Source organism: Microcebus murinus, chromosome 16 (assembly GCF_040939455.1).
Source record: "Microcebus murinus isolate Inina chromosome 16, M.murinus_Inina_mat1.0, whole genome shotgun sequence".
Taxonomy (NCBI): domain Eukaryota; kingdom Metazoa; phylum Chordata; class Mammalia; order Primates; family Cheirogaleidae; genus Microcebus; species Microcebus murinus.
The window spans coordinates 1,410,512-1,436,640 of record NC_134119.1 but is presented as its reverse complement, the minus strand read 5'-3'; the positions used below and the strand labels follow the sequence as shown (position 1 = coordinate 1,436,640).

The following is a 26,129-nucleotide window of genomic DNA, read 5'->3' as shown; positions in this document are numbered from 1 at the left end:
CCCGGACGTTTAAAAATTGGGCACATCTAAAAAAGCTGCCCAGGCCGGGCGCGGTGGCTCACGCCTGTAATCCTAGCACTCTGGGAGGCCGAGGCGGGAGGAACACTTGAGGTCGGGAGTTTGAAACCAGCCTGAGCAAGAGCGAGACCCCGTCTCTACTAAAAATAGGAAGAAATTAATTGGCCAACTAAAAATGTATAGAAAAAATTAGCCGGGCATGGTGGCACATGCCTGTAGTCCCAGCTACTTGGGAGGCTGAGGCAGGAGGATCGCTTGAGCCCAGGAGATTGAGGTTGCTGTGAGCTAGACTGACGCCACGGCACTCTAGCCCGGGCAAAAAGTGAGACTCTGTCTCAAAAATAAAAAAAAAAAAAAACTACCTGAAAAACACGGGGCACAGGACCAACAGGAGAAAGACACGAGACTGGCCAGAAGTGGATGATACCAGACGCCAACCGCCAGCGGCAGGGCCGAGCCGGGACAGCGAGTCACATCCGCGAGCTACCGGCGTGGCACGGTGCTCAGCAGCAAAGGAGAAAGAAAACCATCGCACGAAGGTAAGAAAGCAACCGGAAGGTCAAGATTCCACCTACGAACTGGCCAAAGCGCAGCCAGACACCGAGAAACAGCAGACGCCACCCCACCGAGACCCACGGACCGCAAAACGCGTCCTGGTGTCCCGTCCTGCCGTGAAAGGGAAGCCCTGCCGTCAACCGTGACGGGCCCTCAGCCCCAGGAAGCGTCCCAGCGCCAGACACGCTGAGGGGCGGCGTGTCCGAGTGCAGGAGGTGTCGCCTGCCCGCCGAGCGGACGCCGGCCATCCCCGTGAGTGGGCGGGGCCAACGTGCCCGGCAGTGTAGCCGCACGCAGGCAGACTTTTATTTTAAGAGAGCAATTTGGAAATCTCCAGCCAGACGCGTCCCAGACATGCAGGTCTAGTAACCCAGAACCTTCTCCTGGGAAACCGTCCTTCGGAAACAAGGCCCTGCACGGTGTTGGCTGCAAGGGCGGTGACCCCAGTGTCATTTAAAAAACAAAATGAGACCAGGCGTGGTGGCTCACGCCTGTCATCCTAGCACTCTGGGAGGCCGAGGCGGGCGGATAGCTCGAGGTCAGGAGTTCGAAACCAGCCTGAGCAAGAGCGAGACCCCGTCTCTGCTATAAATAGAAAGAAATTAATTGGCCAACTAATACATATAGAAATAATTAGCCGGGCATGGTGGCGCATGCCTGTGGTCCCAGCTACTCAGGAGGCTGAGGCAGGAGGATCGCTTGAGCCCAGGAGATTGAGGTTGCTGTGAGCGAGGCTGACGCCACGGCACTCACTCTAGCCTGGGCAACAAAGCGAGACTCTGTCTCAAAAAATAAATAAATAAAAATTTAAAAAATAAGAATAAAAAATAAAATGAGACGCAGGAAGGATGTATTTCCCTCTTCAGGCTATGAGGGGAGAAAAAGAAAAAGGAAAGACTCTACATTTCTGATAATTAAGGATCGGTCAAATAAAAGCTGGACCCGTCTATAGGACGCAGACTCCACGACAACCTGTTCCCAGGATTGCGTGGTGGAGACACAGTCATGGGACCACACGCGTGTGCACCTCAATGTTTGCAAGAGCACGTGTGCGGAGAACGTCCGGACAGCGTGAAGGGGGTCATGTGCAGGCGGTATGATTCTAGATAACCTTTTTCTTTGACTTTTACGCTTACCTATGTTCTTAAAGGTTTTCCAGTGTAAAAAATATGCATGGTTTGCGTAAACGGAAACGAACCAAAAACAAGTGGCCGCAGTGAGAATCCTCCCTCCCGCAGGGCCTTCCTGCCACAGTAGCGGCCCAGGGCAGGACGGGGACGGTGGGGACCTGGGACACTTACTGACAATCTGTCCGGCCGGCAGCACCTGCTCCCCGGTGTCATTGCGGGAGAAGGAGGGCATGGCTGGGGGCGAGAGACCGCGTGTCAGCCAGGCCTGCCGGAATCCTGAGTCTCCCCGGCCAGCTGGGTCCCTCCACGTGGCGGGAGATGCAGGGGGACAAAAGGGTCCCCCGGGCCCCCCCAGGGTCCCAGGGGTGGCAGCAGAGCCCCGTGGGTGCTCACGGTAGCAGTGGGGGAAGCCCACGAAGCCCTGGGCGCAGGCCTGGCACAGTGGCCCCGCAAAGTTGGGCCGGCAGTGGCAGCGGCCGGTCAGGTCCTCACAAGTCCCGTCGGTGAAGTCCGACTCGCAGTCGCAGCCTGGGCGGGGACCGGGACGCGGGCCGGTGAGCCCAGCGCCTTGGGCCCCAAGGGCTGGCTCCAAGATGGGGCACGGTGGCTATCTCCCCAGTCCGGGCTTGGGGCCAGGCCTCCCAGCGCGTGCCAAAGCCCTGGGGTCCCACCCCGAGCCTGGGAGACTTCTGCCCGGGCAGGCCAAGGGGCTCAGGACGTGCCCCGGGGCAGGCCCACAGGCCCAGGGACGCCCCTTCCTGGGCAGCCCCCGCGTCCCCGGACGCCTCCCGGCTGAGCCCACTCACGGCGACAGATGTAGGGGGAGTCCAGCGGCTGGTCCGGGGCGCGGTAGAAGCCGGGCAGGCAGCGCTCGCAGTTGATGCCGGTGGTGTGGTGCTGGGGGCGGGGGCGGGGCTGCTGAGTCCAGGCACACCCCCGCCCCACGGCGGCTGCCAGCCCACCCCAGCCCCGCCCTGCCCACCTGGCAGTCGATGCAGACGCCGCCCCCCCGGAAGGTGCCGTCCTGGCTCTGGCTGGCACGGCGCCGGGCGACCTCGGGGTCGTAGTAACAGTCGTTGGCGTGGCCGTGGCAGTTGCAGGCTGGAGAGGAGGGGCCCCCAGCTGTCAGCACACCCACCCCGGCCCTGGAGCACGTCCCGTGAGACAGCCACGGGTGCCAGCAGCACACGCGTGTGTGGGGCGGGGGCACTCACACTGGCACTCGTTGGCGCTGTCGGCGGTCGCCGGCTCCCACGGCTGCTGGTTGAATCCGGGGCAGCAGCGGTCACAGGAGCCCCCGCAGGTGTTGTGCTGGCAGGCGCACTGCAGCCTGTGGGGACAGGAGTGGCGGGTCCTCAGTCCTACCCGGAAGGCACCTGTGGTCCCCTGCCCTCAGTTTCCCTGGCTGTCATGCACCCAAACACCAGCACGGCCCAGCCACAGGGGCTCTGGCCCTACTGCTCCGGCCTCAGGGAACGGACAGAGGTGAGAGGACACGGAGGGACCAGTGTCACAGCAGCCAGGGCTGTGGAGGGTCTTTGTGGACAGTGGGACCAGGGTGTGCGTCTGTGGGTGGCAGGGCCCGGAATAGGGCGCCTCCGTGGTCAGTGCAGGTGGCCCTCGCCTATCACCTGCGGGTCAGCCTGGAGCCCTGGGGCCTTCGGGATTGAGCTGTGGCCTCCCGACCGTAGCCAGGACCCGGGCCCAGGGCCCCCAGGGCCAGCTCCGAGGGCAGGGTGCATCAGCACCCCCCAGCCCACGTCTGACTCAGCAGGCAGCCCTGCGCTCAGCCAGACACCCCCACGCTACAGGACGCCCCCGGGGGCCAGTGGCCGAGAACTGCTTCCTCTTCCAGTTGGGGCAGACCCAGGTTGGAGGGCTGGAGTCCTGCCTGTTGTCCCGTGGGCAAGGGGACAGCTGGTCAGACACGAGGCCCGAGGTTGCAGCCACCAGCTGCTCAGAACAGACCAGGACGCAGCCTGGCCTCCCGCACGCACCAGGGGCAACCCAGCCAGGGCGCGGCAGGAGGCACAACCCCACCCAGGCTCTCTGTGTGCTCGGAGGCTGCAGGGCTGTGCGTTCCCACGCAGGACCCCGGAGGGTTAGAGACCCAGAGCCTCAACCACCAGCTCTAGTCCCGCCCACCCAGGGGTCCACAGAGCCTTGGGAGTCAACGCCACTCCCGCTCAGAATCCAGAAACATCTGGAAGGGCCAGACCCTTGGTCGAGAGGGACCGGAAAATAAACTGCCCATCTGCACGGGTACCAGCAAGGAAGCCGTCTGTCCTCTCCCGCCCCTGGGGATCCACGACCAGGGGCCTGAGGCTCGTGTCTCACTTTACGAAAGTCTAGGCGGTCAGGGCACCCAACCCAACGTGTTAACATAAAACTCGGTACCAGGCTGGCGACGCCCTGGGGTATTTAGTAAAAACTCTTGAAAAACCACCCTGCGGGGGTCCTTCCCCAGCCAGGACACACGGGAACTCGGGATAAAACCTGCTGAAGACCCTGCAGGGAAACGACACGGCAGCGTCAACAGACACAACCAACAGCAGGACCAGACCCCGAGAACCTCGTGTGACGGCACGATCTGGCACAAGCTGTAAAAAAGCGTTTAAGATGATCATAAATGGAGGAATCTCCGATGCAATGAAAAATGCGATGCTGTGAAAAATAGGCAGATGTGAAAAAGAACCAATCAGAAGTTCTAGAAATGAAAATTGAAATTAGACTCAACAAAGGGGCCAAGCAGCAGGTCAGACGCAGTGGAGGAGAAAGAGATGGAAAGTACCAGAAACGCGAGACAGAGAAAGCCACAAGGCAAGGTGTGCTCGCCTGCATCTGGGGAGGGGAGGACACACGGGAGGGGACTGGTTTCGAACTATCTTTTTTTCTTTTTTTTGAGACAGAGTCTCACTCTGTTTCCGGGCTAGAGTGCCATGGCGTCAGCCAAGCTCACAGCAACCTCAAAGTCCTGGGCTCAAGCGATCCTCCTGCCTCAGCCTCCCAAGTAGCTGGGACTACAGGCATGCGCCACCATGCCCGGCTAATTTTTTCTATATGTTTTTAGTTGGCCAATTAATTTCTTTTTGTTTTTAGTATAGATGAGTTCTCGCTCTTGCTCAGGCTGGTTTCGAACGCCTGACCTTGAGTGATCCACCTGCCTCGGCCTCCCGGAGTGCTAGGATAACAGGCGTGAGCCACCGCGCCCGGCCGAGGGGAGGGGACTGGCAGAAAACGGCTGAGGACGGTCTTGAGTTAAGGAAGACGCATCTCAGACTCAAAAAGCACAAGAAACGACGCCAGCCCTCTTGCAGAGTAAACCCGCAGAGCGCCGGCCACGAGAGGTCATGAAGGCGCCCAGGAGAGGAGGACAGGCCACAGAAGACTGGCGCCGCATCGACAACCAGCTCTCCCCAGCACCAAGAGACGCAGAGACGGTGAAATAACTTCTCCAAAGTGACGACAGATGCTGTCGCCTGAGAGCCAGAACAAGACGCCGTTTTCAGACAATCGCCAAGAGACCGTCCTGAATCGAACAACTAAAGGACACGTTCAGGAAGAAGGAAACCGAGTCCAGGGCATGCAGCGAGAGACAAGGGACAGCAGGGGACATAGAACTCGGAGAGCCGCAGGTGACTCCGTGGTGATCAGTGAAGGGACAGAACTGCAGAGGTGCCACGTGGACAAGAGTCAGCGTCCCTGGCTGCCTCCAGGGAGGTGGCCGGAGAGCTCCCGAGTCCGGATTTGGTTAAGTCAGGTCTGCCCGCTGAGAAGGAAGCGGGGCCTCTACGGTAACAGGACTAGGAAGCAAACTCAGAAGTGACCACCGAGAGAGACACGACATCCAACCTCCAGATGGAGGGAAAAGGCAGGGGCACAGGTGGGGTCTGGCGCAGCGCTGGGCAGGTACGAGCACCCAGCGTGGCCGTGCAGGTGGAGACGCGGGGTGGGGAGGGGTGAAGGGCAGAGACGAGCCCGCCCTCCCTCCCTGCAGCAGGGCAGAGGTGGCAGGTGACGCGTGCATGGAGAACAGGGCAGGCTGGGGCTTTGGGGGCTGTCTGTGGCCGGGTGGTGGCACAGGGGCTCTGCAGGGGTCAGTGGTTCTGGGAAAGGTGCCCCAACCCCCACGTCCCACAGGCAGGTGGCACCTCCCGGCAGGCCAGGGCTCTTGGCTGCGGGCTTCCTGTTGTCTGAGGCCAGCTTGGCCGCTCGGTGGGCTCTGCTCCCAGCCAGCGTGAGCTGTGCCCTCCCCCACCCCCGTGACACTCAATCTCCCAGCGCCACGCAGCTGTGCTCCAGCTCAGCACCTGGGCTACGCCGGCCCAGCCTGAGTCCTCTGGCTCAGGTGACCAGGCCACTCCCTCCAGGCCACGAGCCACATCTGGAGGAGCCTGGGGCTCGCATCTCTGCTCGGCATTGGCCACGAGGATGTGGTGGCCTCCACCCATCCACCCCCGCTATAAACTGGGGGCGTGGACGGGGCAGGGAGGCCCCAGCAGAAGGCAACAGGGAGGTCCCGAGCCCACAACGCGAGAACCGGGCTGGCCGTGTGGCTCCGAGGCGCCAGGAGTGGCGGGTGGGTCTGCCCGCTCCCCGCAGGGGCTGCCTGGCAGCGGGCTCCAGGATCCCGGTCTCGGGTCCCCCGTCACGGCCTCTGCGGCACCTCCCTGGGCTGCTTCCGTCTGGCCCTCCCCTGCCCCGTCACCTCCAGCACCCGGCCCACAGGTGCCACGTGGCACCGCTCTGCACGCTTCCCGGCTGCCGGCCACGTTCCCGGAGCAAGCGCGAGTCAGGAGCTCCACGCTGGGCAGAGGCGGGAGGATCCCGCGTGCCCAGGGGCTGCTTCCAGGCGGGACGAGCCCAGTGCCGGGCTCCGGTGCCGACCCTAGCCAAGGACTTAGGTGGGGACACTCGGGGTGCCAGGACCACCTGGGGGTCGGCCTCAGGCGTGAGACGTCTGATGGCGGCTTGTTGAAGACGCGGATTCCTGGGCCCTGCCTTCCTGGGGACTATGGTGGGGCCCGGGAGCGCACAGCTGCCAAGACGGCCGCCCTCGCGGGCCAGGCCGGGGGAGCAGGGGCTGCGCGAGCACAGGGCCCATCGGGCAGCCGTGGCGGCCCCTCCCTGGCCGGGCTTCGCCCTGCCCCTGGCTGCGGTGCAGGTCAGTGTGGGGGTGCAGGGATGCCTCTGCGTGCTGAGGCCGGGCTACGGGAGCTGGGGGGAGCCCCATCCACCTCAGGGACGCTGACAGGCGCTCGGGACTGATTGCCCTTTGACCCCTCCATGGGGCCCCATGACTGCTGGGTGGGAGGGGCAGCTGGCGTGGGGCCAGAGGAGAGCCCGCCTCTGCCAGCAGCAGGGCGCCCCAGGAGGCTTCACTGGGCAGATAGGGAAATCAAGGCCCACCGGGTGGAAGTAAGTTTAGGTCACATGGGAAGTGGGGGTGGGGGAGAGGCAGCCAATGGAACCTGGACTCCTACCCCGGGGTTAGGCTTTGGTGACAGCAACTGGCAGAGAGCCTCCGGCCTCAACACAAAGGGCCTCACCTGAAAGGGGCCTCAGCTGAAAGGGGCTGCAGCAGAAAGGGGTGGCACCTGAGAGGAACCTCACCTGAGGGGGCCTCACCTAAAGGAGCCTAACCTAGAGGGGCCCCACCTGAAATGGCCTCACGTGAGAGGGACCTCACCGAAAGGGGCCTCACCTGAGAGGGGCCTCTCCTGAAAGGGGCGTAACCTGTAAGGGGCCTCAGCTGAGAGAGCCTCACCTAACAGGGCCCCACCTGAGAGGGGCCACAGCTTGACGGGGCTCAGCTAAGAGGAGCCACATGTGGATGGGCCTCAGCTGAAAGGGCCTCACCTGAAAGGGGCCTCACCTAAAGGAGTCTCATGTGAGAAGAGCCTCACCTGAAAAGGGGTTCACCTGAAAAGGCCTGACCCGAGAGAAGTCTCACTTTGAACAGGGCCTCAGCTGAATGGGCCTCATCTGAAAGGGGATTCGTCTAAAGGGGCCTCCCCCGAGAGAAGTCTCACCTCAGAGGAGCCTCAGCTCAGAGTAGCCGCAGCTCTAAGGGCCACAGCTGAGAGGTACATCACCTGAAAAAGACCTTCAGCTGAAAAGGACTACAGCTGTGAGGGGACTCACCTGAGAGTGGCCTCAGCTGAGAGGGACCTCACCTGAAATAGGACCTCAGTTGAAAAGGGCCTCACCTGAGAGAGGCCTGACCAGATGGGGTCTCCCTGAGAGGGGCCTCATCTGAAAAGGGCCTTAGCTGACAGGGTTCTCACCTCAGAGGGGCCTCAGCTTAGAGGGGCCTCAGCTGGGAGAGGACTTACCTAAAAGGGCCTCACCTAAAAGGGGCCTGAATTGAAAAGGACTGCAGTTCTGAGGGGCCTCACCTGGGAGGGGCCTAATGTAAGTGGAGCCTCATCTGAGAGGGGCCTCACTTAAGAGGGTTCTCAGGTGAAAGGGCCTCAACTAAGAAGAGCCTCACCTGAGAGGGGCCTCACCTGAAAAGGGCTTCACTTGAAAGGGGCCTAACATGAACAGGGCCTCAGCTGGGAGGAGCCTCAGCTGGGAGGTGCCTCACCTGAAAGAAGCCTCAGCTAAAGAGGCCTCACCTGGGAGGGAACTCGGATGAGCCTCATCTGGGAGGGGCCTCAGCTGAAAGAGACTCGCCTGACAGTGGCTTCAGCTCAGAGGGGTCTCAGGTGAAAAGGCCTTATCTGAGAGGAGCCTTACCTGAAAGGGCCTCACCTGAGAGAGGCCTCACCCATAAGGGACCTCAGCTGAAAAGGTCTGACTTGAGAGGAATCTTCATCAGAAAGGGGCCTACCCTGAGAGGGCCCTCAGCTGAAAAGGACCTTACTTAAAGGGGCCTCACCTGAGAGGGTCCTCAGGTAAAAGGGCCTCAACTGAGGAGCCTCACCTGAAAGGAGCCTCACCTATAAGGTGCCTCAGCTGAGAGCACCTCAGCTGAAAAGGATCTCACCCGAAAGGGGCCTCACCAGAGGGGGGGCTCCCTGAAAGCCTCATCAGTGTCCTCACCTGAGAGGGGCCTCACCCATAAGGGGCCTTAGCTGAGAGCACCTCAGCTGAAAAGAACCTCACCCAAAAGGGGCCTCACCAGAGGGGGGCTCCCTGAAAGCCTCATCTGAGGCCTCATCAGTGGCCTCACCTGAGAGAGGCCTCTGCTAGGAGAGGCCTCAGCTGGGAGCAGCCTCAGCTGAGAGGGGCTTCACCTGAGAGAAGCCTCACCTGGAAGGGCCTCAGCTAGGAGGGGCCTGAGAGGGGCCTCATCTCAAAGGTCCTCAGGTGAAAGGGGTCTAATCTGAGAGGCACCTCACCTGAGAGGCCCCTCAGTCAAAGGGCCTCCGCTGAGAAGGGCCCTGAGCTAAAAAGGACCCTGGTTGAGAGAGGCCTCACCTGAGGGGGACGGGACCTAAAAGAAGCGTCAGCTAAAGAGGCCTCACCTGAGAGGGGCCTCACCTTGAAGAGGCTTCATTTGAGAGAAGCCTCACTTAGAGGGCCCTCACCTGGGAGGGGCCTCACCTGAGAGAGGCCTCATCTCACAGGGTCCTCAGGTGAAAGGGCCTCAACTGAGAGGAACCTAACCTGAAACGGGCCCTCAGCTAGAAAGGACATCGCCTGAGAAGGGCCTCACTAGAGGGGGTGCTCCATCACAGGGGCCTCAGCTGGAGGGGCCTCACCTCAGAGGGGTCTCACCTCAGAGGGGCCTCAGCTCTAAGTACCTCAGCCCAGAAGTGCCTCACCTAAAAGGGGCCTCATCTGAGAGAGACCTCAGTTGAAAGTGTCTCAACTGAGAAGACCCTCACCTGAAAGGGCCTCACCTGAAAGAGACTCACCTGAGAGGGGTCTCAGCTGAGAGGGGCCCTCAGCTGAAAAGGATCTCACCTAAAGGGGCCTGAGAGGGGCTTCTGCTGAAAGAGTCCCTAGGTAAAAGGGCCTCACCTGAGAGTGGATTCAGCTGAAAGGGCCTCATAAGAAAAGAGACTCACCTAAAGGGCCCTCACTTGAGAGGGTCCTCAGGTGAAAGGGCCTCAACTCAAAGGGGCCTCACCTGAAAGAGCCTCAACTGAAAGAGACTCACCTGAGAGGGGCCTCACCAGAAGGGGGCTCCCTGAGAGGGGCCTCAGCTGGAAGAGGCTCAGCTAGAGGGAACTTAGGGGAGAACAGCTGCACCTGAAAAAGGGCTCACCTGAGAGGGGTCTAACCTGAACAGGACCTCAGTTGAACTGGCCTCACCTGAGAAGGGACTCACCTAAAAGGGGCATCCGCTGAGGGGGTCCTCAAATCTAAGGGTCTAAGCCGAGAGGTGCCTCACCTGAAAGGGGCCCTCAGCTGAAAATGACAACTGTGAGGGGACCTCATCTGAGTGGGGCCTCAGCTGGAAGGGGTCTCAGGTGAAAGGGCCTCAGCTGAGAGGTGCCACACCTGGGAGAGGCCTCACCTCAAAGAAGCCTCAGCTAAAGAGGCCTCACCTGAGAGGGGCCTCACCTCACAGGAGCCTCAGCTCAGAGAAGCCTCACCTGAAAGTGACCCTCAGCTGAAAAGGACCACAGCTGTGAGGGGCCTCACCTTACAGAGGCCTCGTCTGAGTGGGGCCTAAGCTGGGAGGGACTGCACCTGAGAGGGAGCTCACATAAAGGGCCTTACCTGAGAGAGGCCTCACCTCAAGCCTCAGCTAAAGAGGCCTCACTTGAGAAGGGCCTCAGCTGAGAGAGGCCCTCAGTTGAAAAGAACCACACCTGAGAGGGGCCCTATCCCAGATGGAACCTCACATGAGAGAAGCCTTACCTAAAGGGGCCGTACCTGAGAGGGACCTCAGCTGAGAGGGTCTCACCTGAAAAGAACCTCACCAAAGAGGGGCCTCAGGTCAGGGGAACCTCAGCTGCAAGGGCCTTACCTGAGAAGAGCCCCACCTGAGAGGGGCCTCAGCTGAAAAGTGCCTCACCTGAGAGGGCCTCACCTGAAAGGGTCTGAAGGGTCTTTGGCGTCGCAGACATCCGCGTGGCCGTGGCAGACGCAGCGGCCGCCGATGCTTATGTCCTTGATGCTGTAGTAATACTGCACACGGCCCGTGAGCGCAGGCCAGACTCACCCCCTCCCCGTCCCCCAGGCTGCCCCCGGGAGCACCCCCCCCCCCGGGGCCGCCCCACACGCCAGGCAGGGCGGGCTCACCCGGCGAGTGACCGTGGGGTCCCGCAGCGCCTTGCCCATGAGGTGGCCCAGCAGCGTGTTGGTGCGCAGGAAACGCAGGCGGATGTTGGTGGCTTTGGTGAAGTTGCGCAGCAGCGGCGAGTAGGAGAAGTTCATGGCCCCCGGGCGCCCGTTCACCAGGGACACCACAATCTGCAGGAGGCGTGCACGGTGAGGCCGGCTGTGGCCACCGGGGCAGACCGGCAGAACCCGCCCCCGCGCCGCGCCCGCCCACCTCGCCATTCTCCAGGGGCACAATGCGCGAGTACTCGGTGGTGCAGATGGCGTCGTCGTCCCGCGTGATGCGCTCCAGGGTGCGCGGCCCGAACCGCTCCAGGCAGTCCCTCTTGGAGGCTGCGGAAACACCCGGAAAGGGAGGGCTGAGGCCACCAGAAAAGCCGCAGACCCCGCGGCGGCGACCCTGGGCGCCCCCCACCCCCCGACGTCCCTGAGCCTGACCACCCAGAACGCTGCCTCCTGGACGGGTCACCTGGCCTGGCCTCCCAGCCAAGGCCCCGCCAGCCGGCAGCACTTGGGCAAGAGGCTACTGGATGCTGCCGAGGGAGGGAGCCCGGTCACACCGGCCACGCCGGCCAGGCACACACCACGCCGGCTCAGCACCCACACCCCTCGCTGCTCTCCCTGGGACGAGTCTAGACAGCAGGTGCCGTCCCACCCCTTGGAGCACTGTCTTCATGTCCTTCCTTGGGGACAGACCCCGACTGCTTGTGAGAGAACTGTCCCTCCTCCACTCTCGGCCCAGGGAGTTTTGGGGAACACATGACCAAGCCAAGTCAGAGCATCCCCGTCCTGCCAACATGACCGGTCAGCGTGGCAGGTGGCCAAAGGCAGCCAGCGAGCCAGTGCCAGGAGCCGGCTCTCCTGACACAGGCAGCTGAGCTGGCAGGAAGCGAGCTGGGAGCCGCCAGGGCCCCATGTCACCACAGGGAGCTGTCGGACACGAAGCCAGCACAGAGGGAGCCAGGAGATGGCACCGAGATTCCTGGCGCCACCAGCCCCCGGGCCCAGCTGTGCCGGACGTCGGGGACGTGAGCTGATAAAGTCCCGTCTGCCTCCCGGTGCTCAGAAGGACAGGCCTGACTCCCGTGGGGGCTGGGCGTGAGGGCCAGGCTGGTGACCGGAGACCTCAAGAAGGCATGGCCACAGCAGCCCCGCTGGGGACCCCCCCACCGGCCCCACAGCTCCCGAGACTCACAGGCGAAGAACTGCCATGGCTGGTAGGTGTGGCCGAAGTCCGTGGACCGCTCCAGCACCCAGAGGTCCGGCCGGGGGGAGTTGGCAAACTTGATGAGCACATAGGCCACGTGGAAAACCTGCGGGGACCGGGGGTGTCAGGGTGCCTGGGCCTCCCACGCCCGTCGGCAGGGCCATGGCAGGTGACGCAGGACACAGGTGCCCCAAGGGGGCAGATGGACCCAGGGGACAGGGCCTGCGCCGGGGACAGTGATGAAGACAGGGACCAGCCCTCTGGAAACCCCCTCCCGGGCCCGAGGTGCCTTGGCCAGAGGGTCGGGCCACGCTGGTCCCTCAGGCCCTGTGGCTGCGGGCAGGGCTCACCGGGAGGTCCAGGCAGTGGGGCTGGCCAAGCACGTCCCAATGTCCCCACAGCATGATGTCCAGCCAGGACAGGTGGCCAGACAGTGCCCCCTCCGCCAAGCAAGTCCAGCCCCAGAACATACGACAGCCAGTGCCGGCCCAGGAAGGGTTCTGCCCTGTCACCCACTGACTGGCCCCAGCCACTGAGGCCCAGGCCAGGTGGCATGGAGCAAGCTGGGACCCAGTGCTGCCATCAGGGCCCCAGGGGAGACAGACTGGAATATGGGCCCTTCCGGTGCTGAGCCAGGCTGGGGGACCCCACTAGCCCAGGACTGGGGGCTGTGGCTTCCCTGTGGCCCTGGGCTTGTTGGGCAGCCCTGCCCCAGGGCAAAGGGAAGCTGCTTCTCCAGGGGCATCATGACCTCCAGGCCCTGCCCAGGGGGCCTGCTCCGCCTCTCCCGCTTTCTCCCCACGCCGCCCTGCCTGATCCCAGGGAGGAGCCATAGCCTAGATTCTTGTTGTTCTGGCTGGAGAACCACATCTTGGACCATCCCCACGTGCCTGTGCCCCTGGGGCTTAGTAGGGCCCTTCCTCAGCACAGCCTTCGCAGGACACTTTGGACACCGCCTCCAAGAAGCCCTCCCTGACTGCAGCCCATCCACTCCACCCTCAGCCCTGGCCACCACCCTGCTGATCACCACTGCCCCAACTGGGCATCTGCACCCGCACCCCCTCCCCCGCGGTGGCCCCGATGGCCCCACGCCTGCATCCAGGGTGCACACGCACCCATCAGCCAACAGCGTGTGCTGGGGACAGTTCCGCAGGTCACCCCGGCCTGTCGGGATGAGCTCCTGAAGCAGCAGAGGCTCATGGGGGCTGAGGGCCCTTCCGCGCTGGGGGCTAGGGGTGGGCTCATGCTGCCACAGGTGCCCCCCAAGGCCCCCAGGGCCTTAGCACTGGGCAGCTCCACCCCTGCCCACCACAGGAGTGGCTCCCTGCAGGTGGGGGCCGTAGCCCCCCAGGAGAGACCTCTGGCCCCTAAAAACTGCCAAGGTCGACAGGCTGACCATGGAGTGGGCGGGGGTCTGAGACCCTCCCAGCAGAGGGCGTGTGCCCAGGCGGGACCCCACCGTCACACCCCCGGTGTGCATGTCCCATGCAGGTGCCCCAGGTCCCTCCCACCTGGGGGGCAGCCAGCCTCTAGGCTCAGCCCCCACATGACGATGGGGAGGGGTGTAGTTTCCAGGGAGGGCGACCCCATCCCCCCACCAGTTCCTGCAGTGCAGGGAACAAAGGGGAAAACGCCCCAGGGGCCTGCCAGGGTCCCTCCATCTGCCCCCCATCTGCGCAAGGATCCAGCTCCCACCAGGACTGGGGGCTCCCGGCGGAGGGCAGAGGCTCAGCCGGTGCGGACCCTGGCCCACAGGTGGGCTCTGAGCTGCCCGCCAGGCCTCTGAGGGTGACGTCATACCCAGGGCCCCCCGGCTCCTGCAGCTCCAGGGGATTCCTCTGTGGCAGGTGCGGCCCAGGACCTGGGGGTGCTGTTGGCCTATGGGCCCGTCCTGGGACCAAGGGCCCACAGGGGAGAGTGGGGGGCCCCCCAGGGCTGCTCAAGGGTCATCGCACCCCCACCCCGCCCGTCACGAGTTGGCCTGAGGCTGCTGTGCTGTCCCCCATGGAAGGACCACAGGCCCTTGTGGCTCCAGCCCTGGAGGGCACAGGCTGCCCCGAGTCCAGGCAGGGCAGAGCCCCAGGACCCCAAGACACACCAGGCCCGCGTCCTGCCCGGAAGGCTTGGCGTCAAAGGGACACCAAGTGGAACCCAGCGCGGCCTTCCCCTGGGGTGGGGGCGGGGGCGCAGCCTATTCACCCGCTGCCAGGCTCTGAGGTCATCTTCCCCTCCCCCGTGGGTGGGGACAGAGGGACCAGCACTGTCCAGCCAGGCAGGGTTTCCAGCGTCTTCGGGAACTGACCCCGCACCCGGCCCCACACCTTGGCCTTGCAGACCCCCGTGGCCGGCGCAGGGCACTGCAGGGAGCCGCACGCTGGGCAGGGTCACAGGCTGCTCCTGGGGAGCAGGCAGCACAGCCCCCCAGCAAGGCTCCCGGGGAGACGGAAGGATCCGGGGCCCCTGGGGCCCGCCCCCGCCTTTCCCCGAGCGCTGGGGAGGCTGCACCCTGCGACGTCCCTCCCCTCGCCCTTCCTGCAGGCTGGTCGCATTTTTCCCAGCTGAGAGCACTTGCACAAATATTGACACCATCGCGGACACCGATGGGCAGGGAAGGGCGGCGTGGAAACATCCCCCCCACCGCTAGGATCCCGGACTTCCGTCCGTCGGTCCACCCGAGCATCTGCCTGTCGGGAAGAGCCCTGGCCGGCTGTGCTCGAGGCCTGGCCGGCTGCATGGACGCAGGTGGGGAGGGAAGCCCCGGCCCGAGGGCTCCCGCCTGTCCCAACCTGGTCTCAGCATCCAGGCAACACCAGCCGCCCTCGGCACAACCCGCGGCAGGCGCAGACCCCCGGCCTCCCTGGACACAGCCCGGCCCCCTCCACGCCCCGCCCGGCGCGGCTGCCAACTCGAGCTGACCTTTCCGCTGCTACATAGTTCTGTGCAGAAGGAAAAAAATTTCTTTTAAAGCAAAAGGCAAACAAAAGCCGACCGGGTTATTTTTAAAAATCTGGCTATTTCGGGGCAGGCTCGTCTCCAGGGCGGCAGCCAGGCCAGCCCGTCAGCTGCCGCGCCCCGCCCCTCCAGCCCGACCTCAGAGGGCCACGGCCCCCACAGGGGGCTTGCCCCAGCGACCCTGCCCCTCGGGGAGTCCGCAAGAGCCCCCAGAGCACGGGGCCTGGGGCAGCCGGTCCGGGTGGGCTCCGGCCTCCAGGGTTCTGTCCCCAGGGTGTCCACCGCCCCTCCCCAGGCGCAGGGCAGTGGGAAGAGGTGCACAGAGGATGACTGGGGCAAAGTGCCTTCGTGACGGCAGGAGTCTTGGAGGGAGGATGCCCCGGAGATGCCACCTGGCCCCGGAGCAGGCCAGCAGCAGCCACAGCCCCGGCAGGGACAGTGTGGAGGGCACCCAAGAAGCCACAGCACACACTACTGTCCCCGACGCAGAGCTCGGGGAGAGGAGAGAGCAGGAGCCAGGGTCTAGACCAGGGGTCCTCAAACCACGGCCAGCCAAGGACATTTATCCGGCCCGCCAGGTGATTTTTTTTTTTGAGACAGAGTCTCACTTGTTGCCCAGGCTAGAGTGAGTGCTGTGGCGTCAGCCTAGCTCACAGCAACCTCACACTCCTGGGCTCAGGCAATCCTCCTGCCTCAGCCTCCCAAGTAGCTGGGACTACAGGCATGCGCCACCATGCCCGGCTAATTTTTTCTATATATATTAGTTGGCCAATTAATTTCTTTCTATTTATAGTAGAGACGAGGTCTCACTCTTGCTCAGGCTGGTTTCGAACTCCTGACCTTGAGCAATCCACCCACCTCGGCCTCCCAGAGAGCTAGGATTACAGGCGTGAGCCACCGCGCCTGGCCCCACCAGGTGATTTTGCCACAGCTGCCTGTCCTGCTTAGCAGCCGACTAGTCCCAGGCCCCCAGTGCGCATGGGTGGAATGTACACCGCGCTCTCCAACGGCCCTCCGACGGTCTGAGGGACAGTGAACTTGCCCCCTGTTTAAAAAGTTTGAGGACCCCTGCTCTAGACAGCTGGGTGAGGCCAGCAGAGAAGGCTGGTGGGGCCTCGCAGGCCTCGGGGATGGTGGGGGCCGAGGGTGACCCTGTCAGCCCGCAGCCTCCTGGGCTCAGACGCCCACATCACCAAGTGCTAGAACCGCTGGGGCAGGAGATGGAGCACCATCCTGGGCTGCGGAGACCAAGGTCGGGCGGGCACAAGTGCCACCGTGCTGCCTGTCGTGGGGCCGGGGGCCAACCCCACCCGCCCAGCGGTGTGAATCACAGGCAGTCCATGACTCAGCCCAGCCCTGCAGGAAGAAGGGCACTGTGCCAACCCCCGGGGACAGGCCAGGGGCCTGGGCGGAGCTGGGAGGGCAGGAAGCCCCTCCTAGCGGCAGGCGTCGCAGCCAGCCAGCGCCCGGACCGGTCCCCTCACACAGAGCACCGGGGCCCGGGCTGCCCTCAGGGGCCCTGCGACCCGAGCCCTGGCCCGGCCCTGCCTTTGCCGGGCGCCTGCCGAGCCCCGTCCCCACCCCATGGCAGAGACCCCACCTGGAACCCTCCATAAACCCACCGCAGGGCGGGTGCCCGGGCAGCAGGGCCGGGTGGCCACGTCTACTCGGGCCCCAGCGGGGTGACGAAGCGGCCGTCACACAGAACGCCGCACATGGGCCCCGCTCCCCAAGAGACGGTGGGGGGAAGTGCTGGGGAACACAGACTGCCCCGAGCACAGACGGGGCCCCAGGAACCCCGGCTTGTCCAGCCCACGGGCGTCCTGGGCAGGGTCGTGGGCTAGAGGTCAGGGCCGGAGGGCAGGGCACAGGCACCGGCCATGCGGACACCAGACCCTCAGTGGAGCCTGGCCAGGTGGATCCCGTGACCCCCGACCTCCCTGCCCCTCCCCCATGGCCCGGCCCAGGTCAGGCCAGAGGGTCAGCCTGGGCCACAGGAAGTGGAGTCTGTCCCAAGGGGACCCTCAGCCCCAAAGCCAAACAGTTTAGTCTGTGCGGAGCTGTATTGGTGGCAGAGGCCACCACGGTGGGTTTTGTTTAAAAACAGACAGAAACAGGAAGCCTCTGGGAGCCTCCAGCGCCTGGGGGGTCCAGGTGGGACGCCGAGTCTCCGTGCCACAGTGCGCTAAGGGACCAGTGTGGCTGGTCTGCAAGGGCCAGGAACAGCCACGGCCTCCCGCCAGGCAGGCACAGGTAGGGGAGGGTCTCACTGCCGGTCCTGTGCTGGGGGAGGGGCACCCCAGGCTTGGCCGGAGGACCTGCCCCAGGGGTGCCGCGCAGGACCCCCCTCGGACCCCCCCAGGGAGCCCAGCTCAAGAGGCCATGTCCGGCCCGGCCCCTGCATCTGTAACCTGAGCCTGGCCGCGGCCGCACTTCCTGTCCTTCCCTACACAACCCCACTGACCGTCCTGGCACACTGGCCACATGGCCAAGCGCCCGGCCAGGCTGGGAAGCCAGGCCAGCGGCACCTGGCACCCGGAGGCTGCCTGAGGCCAGGGCAGGTGCTCCCAGCCCACTTACGGAGGAGGCCGAGCCCAGGCGTCCACACCGGCACTGTCCCTCTCCTGAACCCCTGCCTCAGTGTCCCCGAGTGCCCAGGTGCCAGTAGCTCCACCAAAGCTTTGCCTCCTCAGCACCCCATCTCGTGGGGGTGCCGACCTCCGCCCCTCCCCGCCTCCCACCCCCCACCCAGCCCACTGTCTGAGGCCCACAGGCCCTCCCGCCAGCATTTCCAGCCCCGGCAGCACTTTGGGCCTGGAGCCCACCCGCCCAGCCCACCAGCCAGGGCCAGCCCAGGGCCCTGTACCTTGACCCCCACTCGCCCTCCCACCTGGCCCTGTCTGTCCTGCAGCCTCTCAGGGCCAGGACAAAGCCGCTGGGGCTCAGGAGGGAAGAAAGCAGGGTGGTCCGCACCCCCTGCAGCATGGCTGGGAGGTGGGCTGTGGCTGCAGGTGGAGGGAGGGGTGCTGGGAGAGCCCTCCCCCACAGGCCCCCCCAGGGTGTCTGGAGAGGGAAGGGACGTGGGGACCTGCCCTGCCCTGCCCTTAAGGCCTGGGCACCACCAGCGGCCTGCCGTGTGGCCTCAGCCCGGGCACTGGTCTGGGTGGTCCTGGGAAGAGGCTGCCTAAGGCCAGGGATCTGACCGCTGGGCTCCAGAGGACACCAGGAGATACACACCCACCCCAGGACCCCCAAGCAGGTCATGCTGGGACTTGGAAACTGCCCTGAGTCACCAGAGTCACCAGCCGCGGAGCCTCTTCCTGGGGCCCCACCCCTGGAGGAAGAACCCCTTCCGAGGTGCGGTCAGCAGACCCAGGCCGAGAGCCCAGCCAGCTGCTCCCCGGGGACCCCTCAGAGACCAGCACCCCACCCACCCTGTGCCAGCCCTTGGGCTGCCCTCTCGAGAGCCGTGACCAGCCCTCCACGCCCTCTCCGCCCCAAGGCGCAGGAAGCCCTCCGTGCCCACCCCCTGCCCGGGGCATCCGCTCCAGAGCCCAGAACAAAGGCAGCCAGCAGCCCGCGCAGGGGGTGCCCGCCCACCCGCCGCTTCCTGACCGGAGCCCAGCCCTGCCCGGGACCAGCGCCTGGAGGACCTGCCCAGCCCGGGCGGAGCCTCACCTGCGGAGAGGGACGCTGGGCCCTCTGCCCCACCCCAGCCAAGGCTGGGAGCCCCGCTGTGGGCCCTGGGGACATGTCCCCAGTGAGCAAAGGTGGAGGAGGGAGGGGACAGTGGAGGGGTGGGGGGTGGGTGGGTGACCTCCTCCCAAACGGCTGGAGGGCTCCCGGGTCATTTCCCAGCGGGTGACACAGGTTTGGAGAGGCAAGATGCTCACTCAGCGAAGCCCTGCCTCAGCCCAGGAACAATCTGAAAGCAAATCCGCTACAGCCCGTGCGTGGACGGGAGCCCAAGGCTCACAGAGGGCCCCAGAGCCAGGAGGCGGCTCGCACCTGTGGGTCCAAGCGCCAGTCCGACCTCCCCAGCACCCCCAACGGCATGCTGGGCACTGTGCCCACCCCAGGCGCTGTGCCCACGGGCTCTGCAGCCACCCTGGGGTTGCCATGGAGATAGGCCCTCTCCCTTCCCCCAGCCTGGCCAGGCCAGTCCCTTGCAGAAGAAGGGCCAGGAAGCCTCCAGTGCCTCCTTCCCTCCCACCAGCAGCCGCCTGCCTGTCCCCCTGCATCTCCTGCAGGAGAGAATTCACATACACAGCTTCCCAGGTGCCTCCACTGCTGAGCCAGAGAGACAAGGGACCCCGTGCCCCACGGGTTTCTGAGGCCCCCAGGCTCCAGGGAATAGGGAGCCCAGACTCGGTGAACCCCAGTGAGATGAATGGACAGGCGCCAAGCCACACCCCGACCTGGGCTGGGTCAGAGCACCGGGAGGTCAGCATCAGGGAGCCCCAGATGGCAGCCTCCGCCCAGCCCCTCCCGCCTGCCCTCCCGCCCGGGCACGAGAGGAGTCCACGGCCCCCTGGAAATTCCACACTGCTCGCTGGCACGTGAGCTGCCCCCCACCTCCTGCCTGCCCGCTGCGCCAGGCGGGGCACAGAGGCTTCTGCCCCTCAGGACCGGCCTGCCTCTCACACTCTGGGACCAAGGCAGGCACAGGGGCCTCAGAGAGGAGCACAGACCCGCCCGGCCACACACAGGACGGGGCAGAGCAAGCTGGGACCCAGGCCTCTGCACCTGCAGGGCGGGGGGCTGGGAGGGCGGACCCTGCGGCCCGGACTCTGGTGCTTCCGGCTCAGCCTCATCCCCAGCCCCCACCGCCCCGTCCCAGGGAGACGCTGGGACGGAGATCTCTGGCCCACTGTGCAGACCAGGACCCCAAGGCCGCACACGGACACGGTCACCCCAAGTGGGATGCAGCCTGTGTGGGTCTGAGCCAGCCAGGGTTAGAATCGGGGCTGTGGTGGGGGGGCTTGCTTTTCACTGGGGAGCGCCTGGCCCCAGCCTGTGCCTGCACCAGGCCTGAGCAGGCGCCTAACCCCACCTAGCCCCACCGAGGCCACCAGTGCACAGGTATCCCAGGAATGTCCACTTCCTCAGCCTCCTCTGCATTCCTGCGGCCCCTCCCACACCCGCCAGGAATTCCTCAAACACCAGGGCTCCCCCACAGGGGGTGGAGGGACCAGGGGCTCCCAGGATTTCCATTCCTGCCAACTGAGCTGTCCACTCAGCACCCCCACGAGCCCCTCCATCCCCGTGCTGCAGGGGTGTCCACAGCGGGAACAAAAGGCCCCGTGCCCGTGTCCCGCCTGTGCCCGGCCCCGGCCCCAGCCTCTCGCAGAGTGGAGACCTCCCTTTGGGCCAGAGGTGCAGGATGGGGGCCCAGCAGGCAGAAGGAGGGCCCTACCTGCCCCAGGTCCAGGGTGACGTTGACCTCGTTGTACTCCAGGCCCCGGGACAGTGGGGGGCTCTGCCACCAGCGCTCTGTGCCGTCCACGGCGTTGCTCACGGGGTGTGCTTTGTTGCTGTTGGCAGCTGTGCAGATGTCACAGTACTGGCCCTGCAGGGGACCAGGCGAGGTCAGATGGCTGAGAAGGGCTGGGGACCCTGTGGCCCCCAGAGTCACCCTCTTGCCTCCCAAGCCCTGACCCTGTCCCCCTTGCTCCACGTATCCATTTGCTCAGCACGCACAGACTGGGCGGCAGCTGCTTCCTTGGCCCAGGGGATGTGCCCACGTGGTAGGGAGGAACGCAGAAAGGCCAGGGAGGGAGAGGGTGCATGCTGTGGGTGGGAACATCAAGGTGGGCCTCTCTCAGGGGGTGGCACCTGAGACCCACACAGGAAGTGGGAGCGTGCTCCAGGCAGAAGGACGTCAGTGCAAAGGCCCTGGGGTAGGCAGAGCCAGGGAGCCAAGGGAGCACATGGGGAGGGGCAAGGTACACGTCACCCTTCCTGCCTGCCACTGCAGGGGCTCAGGCAGGTTGTGGAGCAGAAAGGGAGAGGAGGGGAAGCCACAGAGGATCACCCAGAGACGAGGGGGGGCTGCGAGGACCTCCCCTCCACCAGTCTGGCCCCCACCCCAGGCTCTTGCCCACGGCCTCTCGGATTAGGGTCGGCAGAGAGACAGCATTAAGCTGTTCTGGCAGCCTGTGGGGACGGGCCCAGGTGGAGGTGTGGGGCAGCGGGTGAGGCCCAGGCTCCCGGCTCTGCCCCTTCTGAGCCCTGGGACGGGGCCAGGTCACACGTCCGCTGAGCCTCAGTGTCCCCATCCACAGAGTGGGGATGACGCACACCTGCCTCCGGCCACCCGGAGGATTAACAGGTCACACCCAGGGCCTGGCAGCTGCTTCTGTCATGGTCCAGCCACCTGCTGGGGGGAGGGGCCTGTGCTCCAGGGACAGTCGAAGCTCCCAGCAGGGTCCCGGCCTGCCCCCGCGGTGGGGGAGGAGCAGGTGCAGGAGCTGGGGGGATGGGCAGGGCCCGCAGGGGCAGAGCTTGCCTGGCTGCTGGCCCGGCGGAGCCCGCCCTCCCAAGGAAACCAGACCTGCCGTCCCTCTGCACACAAAGGCAGACTTGGCACTGGCAGCCTCAGAGGCTGAGTCTGGGAACCTCGGCCGCCCCACCCCTCCCTGCCTCCCGGGAGGCCAGACCTCATCCAGGGAGCAGGAGGTGGGAGCGTGGGAGATGCCCTGCACCCCACCCCCCAGGAGCTCCAGGGCCTGCCCTGAGCCCCCCCACAGGCGGGGTATGCTGGGCCCTGACCCATCCCTCTGTCCAGGCCTCTGCGCCCATCCTGTGGGCTTCCAAGACCTGTGCTGGCATTGGGTCACCCCCTTCCCGGCCCGTGCCCCTGCCGTCCCCTGACCACAGTTCAGACGCCCCCCCCTTCAGCAGGGCCTGCGGCTCGGGGCCACCGAGACGACCTGCAGCCCTGCTTCCCTCATCTTCCTGCACGGAGGAGACGGGTCATCTGTCCATTCCTGACTGGCGGGTTTACCACTGTCCCCAGGGTCCCAGAGCTCCGGCGGCGACGGGGACCCCAGCCCACTACCAGAGCTGCCACACAGAGGGGCTGGGGCATCAGAGGACACCCAGCAAAGTGCCACGGCCCGCGTGGGCCACACCGCCAAGTTTAACATGATCCCCAAACCGACCCCTGGGGCGCAGGCTCCAGGGCCTGTCGGGGCTCCAGAGGTCAGGGCTCCAGAGGTCGGGGACAATGCAGCCCCAGGGGTGAGGTGGGGGCCGGCCGGGGTGGGAAGGCCCCCAGGAAGCAGGTGTGGGCAGCAGCCAGGCAAGGCCGCCTGCTGGGCAAGACCCTCCCACACATGTGAGCGCCCCAGGGAGGCTGGGCGGAAGGTCAAAGGTCGAGGGTTGGCCTCTAGTCTTCCAGGAGCCCAGGGAAGCCTCGGCTTAGCCCCTGCCAGGCCACCGGGTTGGCCTGGAGAGTTAAGAGCTCCCTTCACCCCTCCTCTGCGGAGGGTCCTGCCAGGAACAGAGCTAGGAAACAGTGGAGGGGCTGATAAGGACTTCCCCTTCCAGTGAGTCACCACCAGGACCTGGCTGCCCCACCCGCCCCGACTTCCCCTGCCGGGCCAGCCCGGAATTCCTCTGATGCCCACCTGAGGCTGCAAGGGCTGGGACCCCGAGGGGCTCTCTGCCTGCTCCAGCTGCCTGGTCCGGACCCCCAGCAGGGCCCACCCCAGATCCCATCTGGGATGTCCCAGGCCAGCTTCTGACCGCCCCCTACAGCCTCAGTGCCTCCCTCCTTGTTGGCACAAAAATGGGCGCTCTGGACAGAGACCGAACTGTGGCTTCATCTCCTGGGCTGCCCACCTTGCCCCACCCACCCCTCTGCTCCAGAGGGGCCTGCAGGGCCCTGTCACCCACCCAATCAGCAGCCAGGGCCCTCAGCAGACCCACGGCACTCAGAGAAGGGAAGGAGGTGTCCAAGGTCAGTGGAGCAGCCATTGGCTCGCATCTGCCAGCTGATCTCTCTATGGCACCCGCATCCTAGAGCAGGGTACGAATCGCTCAGCGCTACCTACTTTGTCGGGGATGCTTTTGCCCCCCTTGCTAGACCTGAACTGGGTAAGGCGAGGCCACCATCCTAATCTGGCCAGCTCTAAAACATGGAAGGCCACGGCTGCCGTCTGCTGAGCAGCCCAAGCTTGTGAGCCTCTGTGAGGCAGGCAGTCACACTGTGCCCATTTCACAGACAAGGAGCTTGAGTCTCAGACAGCTTGAGTCTCCTCTCCTCCTCACCACACAGCTGAGACAGAGGAAAGGGACTTTGATTCTAGGCCACCAGATCCCAGCCAAGCCTTTAAGCACTCTAAGGGGGTAACTATAAACAAACGCCAAGGGGCATCCAAGTAGTACCGTGTTTCCCCAAAAATAAGACAGGGTCTTATATTTATTTTTCTTTAAGAGACACCCTAGGGCTTATTTTCAGGGGATGTGTTAATTTTTTTTTAAGTACAGTACAACAATCTACATTGATTCAAATAGAGTTAAGTCGTCTTCTTCTGGAACATTATCACAACTTTCCAAGCCCTGAATTTCTTGCGACTCTATTTCCTTTAGAACCATTGGCCCCAATCTCTCATGTCGAGCAATAGAGCTCTCACGGGGCAGATGAGAAGGGCTGCTCGTTCTCTTTACGGCTCCACGACAAAACGCACGGGTTGTGCAGATGCGCTGCGTAGCCACGCCGGTCATTTTCGGGGTAGGGCTTGTATTGCGCAAATGCTTAGAAATCCTGCTGGGGCTTATTTTATGGGTAGGTCTTATTTTTGGGGGACAAAATGATAACCCTTTGAGAAGGCCTGCAGTCCCCGCTGGGAGGCACAGGCAGGGGACCTGGGGTTTGGAGGTAGCCTGGGGCCTCCCCTGCCAGAGCCACAAAATCCCAGCTGAGCAACAAGGGCGGGCCTGGGGGAGCTTGGCCAGGTCCCCGAGGCAGGTCTGGAGACACCCACGGGTGCTCCTTCCCGAGACCTGGCCCTGGTGGGGTCAGCCAGATGTAGGGGGGTCCCCAGCCAGGAGGTACCCAGGTTCTACTGTTAACCCAGCTGGACTGGGTTCTGGCTGCGGGGCCCCAAGCAGGTGCTCAGTTTCTGGGGCTCAGGTTTCCCTTCTGAAGGGCTTGAGACCTCTGGTCTCAGAAGGCTGTGCTGGGCTTGAGGAGAGAACACACATGAGTCCAGGAGCCCGCAGGGGAGGTGTTGGGGGGCGGGGCCAGGATGGCCAGGCTCAGCTCCCCTCCCCCACTGGAGGGCCGGGGTGGGGCCCAGCTCAGGCTCCTTCATTCATCCCACAGCTTTCTGGCTTCTAGGCCCTCTCCCCCACCCCAGCTAATACTACCTCCAGCTACTCTTCCTTTCCCCCAGGTTACATGGGCCCCTAGGGCCCCAGACTCTGCCTAAGCGGGGGCGGGGTTGGGGAGATGGGCCTAGAACCCGCGGAGCTCCTGGAGCAGACGACACCCTCCCCAAAGCAACCCCAGCTCCAGCTTAAGTCCAGAGGACCTCAAAAGCCCAGCTTTCCCGGTCAGGTGGCTGCCTAACTGACCCCAGCTCCAGGCTCCTGGCTTGGGAGGGGCACTTCCCCCAGAGGGTCTGCAGGGATCGAAACCACATCTCCCTTGGGAGACTGGGCCCAGGGACCCTACCACCTGCTGGGCAGGCACTGAGGCAGCCACGTGTTGCCATCCCCAGTGAAAACTGTGCAGCTTGCCCTCCCCTAACTTGGGGGTCCCACCGAGTCCCCAGAACCTAAGGAAAGACTTCAACTCCTGGCTTGGGACAGTGGGAGCCTCAGGTGGCTGGCCCCTCCCACCCCATCCCGGCCCGGACCAGAGGCCAGCAGGTTCCAGCCTGTCCCCCGGGAAGGTGGAGCTGCCCGCCCCCTCTCCACAGGCAGCCTGCGGCGGAGGCCAAGTCCCGCCCTCGCCGGGATCCCGGACTCGGGGCCGCCGGGGACTGGGCACCAGCCCTCCTCCCGCCCGGGGTCACGGCGACAGAACTAGACGGGCGCCCGGCTGCCCCCGAGTCCGTGGCGGGGACACCACATTCGGCCTTCCCCGAGGGACGCGCAGTTCCCCAGATGAGCCAAAGTGGCCAGGCTGGGGTCCCTCTTGGTCCCCTACAATGCGCAACCGCAGAGTCGGGACGGGAGAGTCGGTACTTGGACGCACCCCGCCCATGGCGCTCCCCTAGGAGTCGGGCTGGAGTTCGAGTCCGAAAGCCGCGGGCGATGTTTCCCACCCCTGCCCGCGCTCACCTGGATGGTCTGGCTGGGGTCCCCACCTGCCACGGGGCCCCCCACCAGCTTGCAGTAGAGGTCCTCGGTGGGGCGCGGGGGGCCGCGCGCCGGGGCCTCCTCGCCGCAGGTCGCGGACGCGGCGATGCGGGCGCCCTCGGCCAGGTTGAAGTAGGGCGGGTGCAGGCTGAAGCCGCTCGCCTCCCGCGCCCGCGCCGCGCCCAGCAGCGCCAGCCCGGCCAGCAGCAGCGGCGCGGGGCCCCGGGGGCCGCCGGCGCGCGAGGCGCTCTCCGCGCAGTGCCGCGCGCCGCGCTTCGCCATCTTCCGGCCCGGGCCGCGTCCCCGCGCTCCTGGGACAGCCGCGGCGGGAGCCCAGCGGGTCTGAAGCGAGGCGGCCGCCCGGCTCGCTCCGCCCGCGGACGCCAGGCCCCGCCCCGGCCCGCCCGGGCGCCCGAGCCCCGCGCCCCGGGGAGGGGGTCGGGGGAGGGACAGGGCAGGGGGAGGGGCGGCTGGGCGGCCTTAACCCTTGGGACCCCGGCCGGCCCGCCTCCCGGAAGGGGCACCTGCTGGCCCCGGGCCAGGCGCGGGACTAGGGCACCAGCCCGCCCCCGCCGCCGCCCCAGGTCGTAGCTGCAGGTCCCGCCCGGGACCGTGGTGCTCCCCTCCGGCCCCAGCCCGCGGCCCAGCCTCCCCTCTCTGTTTCCCTAACTCTGGGCACCTCTCGCCGGCCCCGCACTGTCTCATCCCGCTGGTGT

The 26,129-nt window shown here is 64.9% G+C and overlaps 1 protein-coding gene across 1 annotated transcript in view; it reads right to left on the bottom strand.

Annotated features, from left to right (window-relative positions):
• LAMA5 (laminin subunit alpha 5) overlaps positions 1-25,756 on the bottom strand; it is a 53,194-nt gene extending 27,438 nt beyond the window's left edge. The window contains exons 1-11 of the mRNA XM_012772904.3: positions 25,396-25,756; positions 20,519-20,671; positions 12,139-12,256; positions 11,158-11,276; positions 10,905-11,075; positions 10,693-10,790; positions 2,918-3,033; positions 2,686-2,804; positions 2,510-2,600; positions 2,097-2,231; positions 1,875-1,937 (exon numbers count right to left, since the gene is read on the bottom strand). Of these exons, the coding sequence (XP_012628358.3) occupies positions 1,875-1,937; positions 2,097-2,231; positions 2,510-2,600; positions 2,686-2,804; positions 2,918-3,033; positions 10,693-10,790; positions 10,905-11,075; positions 11,158-11,276; positions 12,139-12,256; positions 20,519-20,671; positions 25,396-25,695 (1,483 nt within the window). The 5' untranslated portion in view covers positions 25,696-25,756. The remainder of the gene's footprint in view (positions 1-1,874; positions 1,938-2,096; positions 2,232-2,509; positions 2,601-2,685; positions 2,805-2,917; positions 3,034-10,692; positions 10,791-10,904; positions 11,076-11,157; positions 11,277-12,138; positions 12,257-20,518; positions 20,672-25,395) is intronic.
• Between the last annotated feature and the right edge of the window lie 373 nt (positions 25,757-26,129).